The sequence below is a fragment of the Narcine bancroftii genome, chromosome 5, assembly GCF_036971445.1.
Source record: "Narcine bancroftii isolate sNarBan1 chromosome 5, sNarBan1.hap1, whole genome shotgun sequence".
Lineage (NCBI taxonomy): Eukaryota > Metazoa > Chordata > Chondrichthyes > Torpediniformes > Narcinidae > Narcine > Narcine bancroftii.
The window spans coordinates 174989562-175002969 of NC_091473.1; the positions used below are offsets into that span (position 1 = coordinate 174989562).

The 13408-nt window shown below is 38.1% G+C and overlaps 1 protein-coding gene across 1 annotated transcript in view; it reads right to left on the reverse strand.

The window, feature by feature from the left end:
- The window catches only part of syn2b (synapsin IIb), a gene marked incomplete at its 5' end in the record, with an annotated part of 191081 nt that overhangs the window by 31627 nt on the left and 146046 nt on the right, over positions 1-13408 (reverse strand). Inside the window, 3 exons of the mRNA XM_069942405.1 lie at positions 4352-4426; positions 7007-7149; positions 7804-7866. Of these exons, the coding sequence (XP_069798506.1) occupies positions 4352-4426; positions 7007-7149; positions 7804-7866 (281 nt within the window). The remainder of the gene's footprint in view (positions 1-4351; positions 4427-7006; positions 7150-7803; positions 7867-13408) is intronic.

The following is a 13408-nucleotide window of genomic DNA, read 5'->3' on the forward strand; positions in this document are numbered from 1 at the left end:
GTTTGTCCACATTAAAACGACCCTTTCCAAAGCCTTGAGATTGCCACATATATTATCCCATGATTGTGCTGTGTTTGGAATTGTGAGGCTAGAGCCACTTGTGTGTCACCAAAACCTCCACTTTCTAATAAGTCTGAGGAGATTTGACTGGTCATTGAATGCACCATCAAACTTCTACTCTGGAAAGTATACTGACTGGTTGCATCATGGCCTGGTTTGGCAATTCAAGTGCGATACAGGTTGCAGAAAGTACTCAATATAGCTAGGACCATAACAGGGCCCAATATCCCATCCTTTGAGGCACTGGCTCAAGAAGCCAGTCAACATTATAAAGGACCCCCATCACCATGGTCACAATCTCCTCGCACTTGTACCTTCAGGAAGAAAGTACAGAAGTTCAAGCCCAGCATTTCTTGGTTCAAGAACAGTTCTTTTTTCCCCCAATAGTTATTAGGCTCTTGAACTGTCCCATTCTACTCGAATCCTCACCATAAGCTATTCTGGCACCGCAAGAAGACCTGCATTATTGAAACACCCACTTGTATTCTTGCACTAACTGTAAATGAATATTTATTTATCCATCCTTTATTTTTGTTATCTCTCCATACATGGGCAATTTAAAGAATACTATGGTGGATTTATTTTAACAAAAAGTACTGGTTTAGCTGTAGCAGGTAAGCATTTTGGCACGTATGTACATTGCGCTTGTGTAAACTTATTATTATTATTATATCTTAAGGCTGAGCAGCACATCATGAAAGTAGTTAAGCCTCAGACAATGAAAACCAAGGCCCTGCCAATGTGGACCCATCACTGCTTTCAATTGTTTCTAATGATCAGAAACTTGTAATGTGCCCCTGGAGTCCACAGTACATCTAGCTATTGGTGTGTTCCTGAGTTCAGTGCCCTTTAACGATGTGCCTTCTTCCATAGATGCTGCCTGAGTTGCTATTTCCAGCATTTTCTATTTTTATTTCAGATTGCTGCATCTACAGAATTTTGTTTTTGCTTATGTTTGCATGGGAAAAATCCTTACCAAGCTGCAATCCTGCCTTCTGCGAGCTAACTCACTATTTATCTTTGCAGCAATTTTGTGAGGGGGCTTTACATTCTTGGATTTGAAGATTCTAGAGTTGGTTCAATTCTCTTTTGAACATCCCCAATCAGAATTTATTATGTGCTCCTAGGATTCAAATACATCCAGGAAATCTGAGCCTAATTGGAATTAGGAATCCCTGTGGGTTGAGCCTGTGTACATAGGCCAAATGATGTGATGATCATTTTTACTGTAATAGATATGATTCTGCATTGCAAATATTATTCTCGACATTGATAATAGCTGTCTATAGAGCCAAAACGTAGGAAATAATTGCTCAAGTTTCAAAATGAATTTTTCTTCAACTAATTAACAAACTATGCTGTATAACCATTTGCAACAGCTTTTGCTGAGTTGTTGATTTTTCATGAATTCTCATTAGACTATATCAAGTGCTGTAGTTTGGCTTGAGTGCAGAAATGATAATGAAGCTATCCTGGATAACTCCTCAGATTATTAAAGACTCTGTAGACTGCAAATTAATTAAAGCAGGTTATATATCAGAAAATTAATATGGGATGCATTCAGAAGCTGACAAAAGCCCTGTTGTTACCACAACAGTGAGTAAATTCAATATGAAACACGCTCCCATAACTAAGAAAGCAAAAGCAGTGCATAAACACTTGAAACTTGAAGGATCTGTTTCAACTTATTTCTCAAGTGCTGTGATGGTCTACAATTTTGGGTTGATCAATGGATCTATTCAGCTTCTCATCCAAACCAGAGGTCTATTTTCCATTCACTGATACCCAGTAGTTTGTTTTTATTATAAGATTCAAAACAGTGCAGAAAATAGGCTGTAATATTGAATTTTGGGAGGAAGCTGTTTCTGCTTTTGAATTGTTTTAACAATTGCACCTTTTGATCCTTCCTCCTATCTGTTGCATAACTATTGACCTAATTTTCACAATTAAAGGAACTGTGAAGTCAAGACAGGTACAGGTACTTGTTCTTTAAAGTAAACAAAGCAAGTGAAGATGCTAGTTTTACTGTATAATGTGTTTGTGTGCAACATGACGGCAGAAATATCATTGCAGCGGGAATGAGTAGTAGTTAGCGAATGCACTTATGAGGAGAATAGTTCCAATGTGCCTTTACACTGGTCATATTACTACATTTATAGCATGTCCAGCTAATGTATTGTGCAAAGTTCATTTTTAGGTTTTGGGTATTATTGGCAAGCCCAAAATGTATTGTCCATCCCCGATTTCCTGTCAGGCGATAGTGATGAGGTACTCTCACAGTGCTATAGGGAGGGAGTTCCAGGATTTAAAGGACTGGTGATATATTAAGGGCTTGTGACTTGCTGCGGGTGGAGTCACTTTCCACAGGATGCCCAGCCCCTGTTCTTATTGCTATAGTTTTGGTGTACTTGGTACACTTGTATTTCTAATCAACGATGACTCCCATGATATTGACGGTAAGGGCTTCAGAGATGGTAATGGCACTGAATGTCAAGGGCAGGTGGTTGGACCTTCTCTTGATGACACTAGTTATTACATGACATCCTGCAGCTTACATACCACATTGTTGTCTAGGACCTGCTTCATGCAGGCATTGGCTTCTTGTGCAGAGGAATTGTGAATGTCCTCACTTCTAACTTTAATGCAAAATAAAAATCACTGACGAACCAGTTGAAGATGGTTTGACCTGGGACACTGCCTTCAGAAACCTTTGCAGTGAACTCCTGCGGCAAGAGGACTAATTTCTGACAACGCTAAATATCTTCCTTAGTATTTGGTAAATGACTCAACCTTGACAGCACAATATTATATTTGAGGCACTTTATTATGCTTCACTAGTGAAACAAAAACATATTAAAGGACTGTGGTGATACTCCACTGTATACTGCTACTTGGCTACTGGCGCTGTGTATATGTTTGGTTCATATGTATGTCTGGCCCACCTTCCCTTGGTGACTCCACCCCCTAGAATCCCCTAATAAAGGCAGTAAGCCAAGCCCCTCCCTCAGTATGAGTCCTGAGATTGGACCAGAACAGGAGCATGATCCAAATCTTATGGAATTAAAAACCTGTTTTCCTGCAACTCCAGTCTTTTGTATCAAGGACATAAAATATATAACAGAAAAATACCTCAAAAGTAAAATGCTACAGATCTTTTATAACTTGAAGAGTTTCTGGATAATTTTTTTTCATTGCAACATGTGCAAAAAGCGAAAGAGCATATCTTCAAAAGTTATCTATGTTATTCTTTTAAATATTTATAAAAATCAAAGTCTTTTAAAAACAAAAACACAAATGGATATAAATACCTTAAAATTCTATTGTAACCATGTCGAAGATATGCAAAGGGCTTGAATAATGCATCCATTTTCTTAGTGCACAGAACCATATATTTGTTCTAATGTCTTTGAACTAAACCAGAGATAAATGCTAAGAAACATAATCACATTTTATAGTTGATAATCAATATATGTGTCGTGAGATTGGATACCTTTTTCTGGGTCATTTTGCAGCACATTGTAAATTATACTGGGTGTAAGTTATTTCTGCGTTCCATGTAAATTCACATCAGTGTGACATTATTCCATATGCAGAGTACTGGGACTTGATTCATATTGTCCCAGGAACAATTACCGTCAATCCCCAAGGCCTGCATCTAATCTCCGATCTTATGAGTCAATGAAGCCCTAAAAGGACCTCGACCATTTCCCCCAACTCCTCATCATCCAATTATTTATTGATTTGATCCTCGATCTGATCCTCGGCATAACCCCTTTTCCCAACCCCATCATCGGAACCTTGATGAGTCCTTTTTTCTCCTCCCAGAATGAAAGCTTCCAATAACTTCTAACCCAGCCCAAAAGCACAGCTAGCTCTCTCAATATCTCTTTCTTCATCGAGACCACCATAACGAGGTCCTTCATATCTTTTCCCCTCTGATCAATGTCTCACCACTTCCCTTAACCCTGACTACTTCCATCCCAAACCCTTATGAACCATCTCAGCCAAATCTCCTGGTGTCTTCACCTGTCTTTTGCCCAAATCCCCAAGGGACAGGTTTAGTCTGGCCTAAAGCATCCAGCCACCATGACCCAGCTTCTAAATCAGATCACCATCCAGCACCCTTGATCTGACCATTCTGCTGAAGTTTGCAGTGTGGTTGGCAATGCATTGTTCCTTAGTGCACTAGTTTCTAAGCTTAAATGTACTAAGCTACATTATGCATACAATTATACTTCAGAGAATACTGATGTACGACTATGAAGCTGTTTGCTTCCAATGAAGTACCCACCTGTCTGTCATTGCAATTTGTTCAAGCATGGCCGATCCAGTATTCGTTTTCCAGTTTCCAGAAATTGATGTTCTCCTAGGAAAGGGTCATAAATTACAATTGGTGTATTTGGTTTAATTTCTCAATGAATTTGAAGAATAATAAATCAGCATGCCTTCTAAATATGGTTAATCTTAATTTGCATGCAATAACTGCTTGTCAGATCCGCTGGCTTTATTGTGGTCTGTTTAATTAATCAAATTGATGAATTAACTGCCTTTCGAATAGGATTCCACCACTATGTAGGATGAAAGGATCTAAAAATAATGCTACTTTGCTTCGTATCTAAAATAAAATCCATCATTTAGTTTCATAACTAAACAGGCCGAACTAGCCACTTATTAAATAATTAGATTTCCATACAAATTTCAAGAAAGTAACAATGTTATATTCTCTATTTATCTTGCGGAATGCTGCAGTTTGAGAAACCAGTAACTGATTCAATAGGTAATAATTATGAGCTGGAAGTGGAAAACTATCATTTGAAAAATAAAAATTAAAGAATAGAATAAGTTGAAAATTGTTGGAAATGTTCCAATGTGTAGGATAATCGATGAGAATTATTTATGCTGTACCTACTCAGCTTTAAATCAAGCACAAAAAAAATTATTACCGAATGCAGGTCAGTGGGACTAGGTGGGAGAAGATGTTCATCACAGACTAGTAAGGCCAAACTGGCCTGTTTCTGTGATGTCGATGATTATATTGTTATCTTAATTCTGATATAATAAATATTTATTGCTCAGGTTTATATTTTAGAAACTACTTTCTAAATTGGTGTTTCAGACTGAGCGAGTCCATCACGAGAATTGGGTGAAAACAGAACTTCCAAAATGACAATTTGACCCAGGTATGGATTCACTGATAAGCATGGTTAAGTAACAGTAGTTAGAACATATGATTTCCCACCCCCACCCCAACCCTTTTAACTGAACCTTTACATTACAATTATTACAATCTCCCTGTTTAAATTAAAATTTGTGTAACTGAAGTTTATTGACAATCACTCTTTAGATATAAATTAACCCAGCATGCAGCTGAGAAATAGGGTTCTGGATAAATTATCGGAGAATAAGCAGTCTGACTACTTTATTTCAAGTGGAGAGTATGCTATGTAGTGGTTTGAAGAAATGAGCTGGAAGATCATCATAATTATTAGCTATTTTCTTTTCAAATTTCTTCAATTTATTGAATTTAAATTCCCCATCTGCTGTGGTGGGGTTCTGGTGGGGTTGAGTTCAATTACCAGCACTTAAAATGCTCCCAATTAAAATGGGCAGTCGCTGTGACAATCGAACGCAATACCCATTATTTATTTCAATCAACATTCAACTTCTTGTTCCAGATTTTATTTGTGCTTCATTTATTTGTACTTACTTATTGGATTACATCTGAGTAAATTGGATTGTAATATTGCAATAAGACAGCAATTGTATGATGTAGCGGAAGCAAAAAAATAATTTGTGTGCATTGAGTGCATGGTCCTTTGGACCATGATATCTGTGCCAACCCCAACCATGATGCCAAATTAAATTAATCCCATCAGTCTGGGTGTGATCCAGATTCCACCATTCCTTGCCTGTTCATTTGTCTTTTTACATACTTCTTAAACATCATTAATTGCAATATCCTGGCAGGCACTTACTACATTCTGAGTAAAAAAAAACACCTCATACATTCCCTTTAAACTTTCCCCCTTTCACTTTAAAGTTACATATTGACCCCAGCGGGGAAAAAAATTCTGTCTTTCTTAATTTGATAACTTTGATTAGGTTGCCCTTCACATTCTGTTGCTCCAGAGAAAACAATCCAAGTTAATCCAACCTCCCCTCTCTAATCCAGGCAAAATCCTGGTGAACCTCTTCTGCACTCTCTCTAAAGCCTCCTCATTCTTCCTGTAATGAAGCGGCCAGAACTGCATACAATGCACCAAACGTCGCCTAAGCAAACTTTTATGCAGCTCAACATTACTTCTTGGCTTTTATACTTGGAGCTGTTACCAACAAAGGCAAGCATTGAAATGGATCATGTGCAGGTAGATGGGATCAATTTAATTTAGCATCTTGGTTGGCACACACATTAAAAGGAATAGGGCCTGTTCCTGTGTTGTTCTGTTCTATGATATAAAGATCTCTGTCAAGACCCCAGCAATCTCCTCTCTTAATAAATGGGAATGGATCAAAAAAAATACAAGATCACAAAAAGTACAAAATAAAATCTTCAATAAACAGCCAATTAAGTACGTTGGGGTCTGGATGAATGTTTTAACCTGATGATTTTTACATAAATAACGTGGTGTTTATCAAGAAAAGCAAGAACACTTTTTTATTTGCTTAAGTGATGTCTTCATAAGTTTTGGAAGATGAAATTACATCTTATTTTCAGTCTTTAACCAAAATATAGTCAATTGCATTTCATTAAACACGATGCTCACCTACTCAAAAAGCAGATGGGTGGACTAAAATGTTACCATTACAACTGACTTGAAATTAATTAATGAAAAGGCAAGGATACATGAGGATAGAGGATTTGTGATAAACAAGCACACAAGTTTATAAAGTAATTTGAAAAATTTTACAGAATATAATTTTAATGAAATATATAAAGTTTGCTCACATGTAAGCCTTGTAATTATTGCCTATTTTTTGAATCCTTATATCATATTTGGAGTCTATGAAAGGTTCTGTTGTGGCATAGGTGTTAGCCAAAGCTACTACACTTGCTATATCCTGAAAGTCATTATGATTTTCTACTTTCACCTGGTACCATCCAGAAAAAGGTAGCATGAGGAAAAGGTACAAGAGAAAGAAAAGAGAAAAGAATCAGATGCAGTGGATATGCTGAAATATTACATTTTATTTAATGATTTTCCCAAGTACCAACATAACACTTCCATTGCATAATTCAACAGTGTATTAAAAACAGTACAATTTGAAATAAACAATTATTTTGATTCACAGTATATTTTGTGAGGTAGGTAATTTTGTTTAATGATATTTTAAAAATTAATATCCCAAGTGCCTATATTGTGTCTCTATTGTATAATTTCGCATGCAGTGTATGAATTACAAAATAAAATTAACATTTGATTATTGAATCACAATGTATTATGCGAGGTAGGTAGTGACAACTGAAAGATTGCTTTGGCCAACTTAAGCTTGTACTAAAGGCTTGAGCTCATGTTGCAAACAATTTCCTGACCCTTCAGGCACTTGGTTTTCGAACAGTAAACAGAGTGGGTTTAATTGACATCAAAGAAATACACTCCTCTGGCTCTGAAATGGGAGTAGCCCACCATTAATGGGAAGCAGTGAGAATATCTAAATTAAGGTTTAGAAAAACGTTTCTGTTCAACCGCAGTCTTTCTGACATAGTGCTGATTGTTGGCTCAGTTAACAGCAAAAGATTATTACCTTTCCCATGCCTGAATGAGCGTGCCCAATCTTCACAACAACAGGAAATGTTGGCATGGTTAACTGAAAACACAGAATATATTCCCAACAGATTTATTAAATTTCATTTTTCTTCTCAACATTCTTAAACAGAACATATTTTGTATTACAAAGGAAATACTACATAAATATTCACAAGAACATCAAGTCCTGTTCATGTTTATGTCTATGAAGAGAGCCGCAGAGTTATACATCATGGAAACAGGCCCTTTAGCCTGACTTGTCCATGTCGATTCAGGATTGCATAATTAGGCATCTATCTTCCTGTATCATTCTATTCCTTTCCTTTTGAAGCAGTTAACACTATGGGCTGAAGGGCCTCCACTGTGCTGTAGATTTCTTTGCTTTTTAAACACTGATTGCACCTGCCCAACCACCTCCTCTTGTTTGATATACCCACCACTTTCTGTGTGAAAAACTTGCCATTAGATAGCCATTAAATAAAATATATACGAAGTTATAGGTTAATTGGGATATTTGGGCAGCATGGGGCTTGGAGGATATAAATTGAACATTTATTTCCCTCTTGCCTTAAACCTGTTTTACAGTTTTAGATTCTCCTCACCTGGGGGGGCGGGGGGGGGGTGGGGGAAAGGAATACTATCTACCTTTTATTTGTCTCTCATTATTTTCTAAAGTTTTACTTGGTCAAATTCTACCTCCTGCACTCCAGTGAGAACAATCCCAACTCTTCAAATGTCTCCTTGTAACTAAAACTCTCCACTCTAGACAACATTTCAGTGAATCTCTTTGGTACTCTTTCTAAAGCTACTATGTCCTTTCTTTAGTGCAGTGGCCAGAACTGCACACTATATTGCAAATGTGACCTTACCAATGTTTTGTTATGCAAATCCTATACAGTTATACAGTTGCAACATGATGTCCAACCACTAGTACTCAATACCCTGACTATATTGGTAAGGAAGTTAGGCCTTCTTCACTACTGTGTTGCCAGGATTCAAATGGGTAAATGTTTTGGCTCTGTACTCAAACAATAACATTAAAAATTGATTTTATGCAACAAAATATCCTAAGAAATCTTCATTTGGATGTCAGACCCAACCGCAAATTGTGAGGGACCAAGGATAGATTTTTATTTAATTATTTCTCTCAGATGTAGGATGAGAAAGCAAGTTCATTGTCCAACTACAAAAATGCATCAAGAAGAATAATGCCAACATGATACCAACGACCATACCATTTGTATTTTTTTGATATGCATCAATTTGTCCTTCCCCTGATAAATTAAACCTTAGTAATATAGGAAATAAAAATATTTTAAAATGATTTTAAAGATAAATATCTTTATAACGAACTACATTGAAATTACCGAATGGAAACTTGGTCTTCAGACCAGCCATTTAGCTACTCCTTGATCTTCATGTGTCACATTAGAGCAGTGGTTCCCAACCTTTTACTTTCCACTCACATACCACTTTCAGTATTCCCCATGCCATCAGTGTTCTGTGATTAATAAGGGATTGCTTAAGGTGGTATGTGGGTGGAAAGAAAAAGTTTGAAAACCACTGTTTTAATCATTCCAAATTGACTCGTTATGTGCACTGTTTCATAACTCCAAAGGAAATGGCCCGATGACAATTTTTCTCAAGCAAAATATTTCAGTAACAATTGGATCTAGAACAATGATTCTCATCCTTCCCTTCCCACTCACATACCACCTTAAGCAATCACTTACTAATCACAGAGCACTTATGGCATAAGGAATCCTTAAAATGGGTATGTGAGTGGAAAGTAAAAGGTTGGGAACCACTGGGCTATAGTAACTAAATTTACCAGCTTTATAATCCAATGCTGCAAGTTCAAAACCCATATGGTGAACAGTAGATATTGTTAGATTCACCAGCACAGCAACTCAAAGCCTAGTATTTCACTATGCATACTGTGAGAAAGAGAATGGAAGATTCGTTTTATTCATCAGAGATTATGTGTCATCAGTCTAGCCAGCCAATTATTTAACAAGTCAAAGGCGAGGGAGCACATCTGTGTTCTTTTACTAGTAGCATTTGACAGGTTGATTCACTCCCGACAGTCCAGTGATGTTTATGTTTCTGTTCCTGGGGGTTTCATTTGAGAAGTATGCTGTCGTTGTTTTTGTTGTGATATGTTTATATCGATTAAATGTTCTGACTTTGCCAATAGTTAAACCTAAAACATTTCACATTTACTGTTTGAAAACTCAATTCATAAGTCCTGAGACCCTGCACAAATCATCTGGTGGGAGCATTCATGATCATCTTTCACCTCTCTCTGTAGAAGTTCCCACCTTTAAGAAATCCACAATTATCTTGGTGCCCAAGAAATGCACGAAGGTACGTTTCAATGTCTATTGCCCCAGTGATCTGACATTTATCAATATGAAGTCCATCAAAAGGTTGGTCATGGACCACATTGATTCCAGTACGCTTCTTCACACGCAGACCATGGCAAGGATTCTATTCCTTTCTAATAATTTCTCTGTATTTGTGGTATCTTTTCCCAAAATGAGGTCTACCAGTCCAGATCATCTGAAATATTCTCTTTCTTCCAAAAATGTGGCTTCCCCTCCACCATTATCAACTCAGCCCTTACCCACATCTCCTCCAATTTCCCACACATCTGCCCTGGTCCTCTCTGCCCTCAGATGCACCAAACACAAGGGGTTCCCTTGTCCTTACCTACCATTCTACCAGTCTCCACATCCAGCACATTATCCTCCACATGATCCCACCACCAGACCTCTGCTCCTTCTGTAGGGACCACTCCCTCCGTGACTCCTTCATTCATTCATCCCTTCCCATTAATCGCTCCCTTGGCATGTTATCCTGCAGCTGCAGGAGGTGCCACACTTGCACCCATATCTCCTCCATCACCAGCATTCAAGGCCCCAAACAATCCTTTTAAGTGAAGCCGAACTAGACTTGTATATCCATAAGAATGACCTACTGCATTTGGTGATCCCTTTGTGACCTTCTATACATTGGAGAGACTGGATGCAGACTGGGAGATCGCTTTGCTGAGCTCCTTTGCTCTGTCTGCATCAGTGACAGGGATCTGCCAGTGAACAACCATTTCAATTCTACGCCCCACTCCCATGCTGACATGTCTATCCATGGCCTGATGTACTGTCCTACCACAACCACCCATAAATTGAAGAAGCAACACTTAATTTTCCATCTGGGTACTCTCCAACCAGATGCCATTAACAGCGACTTCTCCAGTTTCTGCTAGCCTACTCTTCATTTTCCTCCCTTCCCATTCCCTTAATCTTCTTTCCTCCAGCTCTCCAACCCTTCCCTCTCCATTCACAGAGCCATCCCTCCTCCCCCTGTTTGCTGGTGTGCCCTCCTTCCCTCATCTAACTATTACCTTCTGCTTTTGGGACTCCTCCTGTTCCTCCTCCCCCCCCCCCCCCATTTGAACATGCATATGCTTTAAAACACGAACCCCCAGATTCAAGTTAGTTTTTTTTATTACTGAAATCAGACTCTTAAATGGATTATCATTTTTCTCAAGATTCCTGCATCTGCAGTTTTTGTGTTTTTTCTACGACATCAATTAGAGCATCAGTGCCAAGGTGCAGACTCCACATCTCTACATCAAAGCCTCTGGCAAACTCTCATGTTGCATGGTGGAAAGCCATTCCACTTGTATGTCAGTCATGTTAACGGATGTTGACACAGGTTAGCTTGTAGATGCATTAAACAGCGAACAAACCACTTTCTTTCAAAAGTGGTCCAACAATTCTAGATTCTGAGTTTCTTTAGCTATGTCATTACGGACCCTGTCTCTGAAATCACTTTCCAATGTGCTTTTTCTGATTGACCACCCAATGTGCTCTTGAGGGTGCCTAAATATGGTATAGTACCTGTGGTGGAAATTACAGTTTTAGGCTTACTAAAAGGATTTTGACTCCAAAAGAACATTCTTTTAAAATTCATAAATTACATTTGATGAAACGCATTACTGTTTCATAATTTCAAAACCTTTATAATGGAAACCTCTCATGACATCCATCACCACCTAATACATCACTTTTCTCAAATAGTTCTGTTTACACTAATTACCAGTCATAGAAAAAATGTACTGACAAAGTGCCAAGTTACACAATCATTTGCTTTGATCAGCCATAATAAGCGTATAATTAAAGGGCTGTGCCGAAAATGAATGACCTAATGCATTAGTCCTCGGTGCATTAGTCTGTATATTAAACCTATTGGTCACTGTTCATACATTGTCAAAACTTTGATCTCCAAATCAAATTTTTCATCCTCACAATAAATAAATTTCATATCATGGCTCCACCTCATTACTCATTTTGAAAAGCTTTGTCTGTCTATTTTGTGACAGTAACTATCAGATTCGGTATGTCACAGGAGACTGTCTTAAACTTCTACAGGTGTACCGTGGAGAGCATTCTGGCTGGTTGCATCACTGCCTGATATGGGGGGCACCAACTCTCAGGACAAGAATAAACTCCAGAGGGTTGTTAACTCGGCCTGCGACATCACAGGCACCAGACTTCACTCCATCGAGGGCATCTAGATGAGGCTTCTACCCCACAAAGACCCCACCACCCTCTTCACTCTGCTACCATAGGGGAAAAGGTACAGGAGCCTAAAGACGAGCACTCAATGGCACAAGGACAGCTTCTACCCCACTCCCATCCGATTCCTGAATAATCAATCAACCAAAGGCACTGCCTCACTTTTCGTGCACTATTATTTTAATTGTTTTAATAGTAATGTCGTAAAATGGTTCTAATAATGTATGCTTGTACTATGACGCTGCCACGAAACACCGAATTTCATGACTTGTTCACGACAATTGTTACTGATTCTGATTCACTTGTCTCTGCTGTGTTACGTTTGAATAAAAGCAAGCTTACTCTCTTGGGTGCAGGGGTTCTGCTTTGCTTCATATTGTACTTTGTGCTCTCACTGATAGACCATCTAATTTCACGCTCAGTCACGAAGCGTGTTCTGCCGCTCTTTCCAATGGGTTATTTATTAGTAAATTCCTGAGGCAAAACATATACTGTAGCTTCTTGTTAAATATTGTAAAGGATAAGGCCGACCCATTCCATCGTTTTGGACAGTGTTCCGAAAAATGAACTTGTTCATTTTTCATAACCATGGCATTACCTTATTCCTGTTTTCTTTGAATGTTGTGATAATGGTCTAACTACTGTACATGAAGTATATTCTCTCACATCAAGATATTTTACGGTGTACTTTTCCATGATGCCATTACAATCAATAATTTTGCGTGGACCGTAGGTCAGTTTTGATCACTGATCACGATTCCTGATTATGACATAATTATGTTGAAGGCTTTGAAATATATTCATTAAGGTTAATTGTAAATGTAAATGTTAACCTGCTCATGATAAAATCAGAATCAGAATTTATTCATGAACGTGTCATGAAATTCATTGTTTTACGGCCGCATCACAGTGCAAATGTTGATATAAACCACCTTACAAAATAAATAACATTAATGCAAGAAAAAGATAAAGTCTGTGATTCATTGCTCATTCAGGAATCTGATGGCAGAGGGGAAAAAGTCG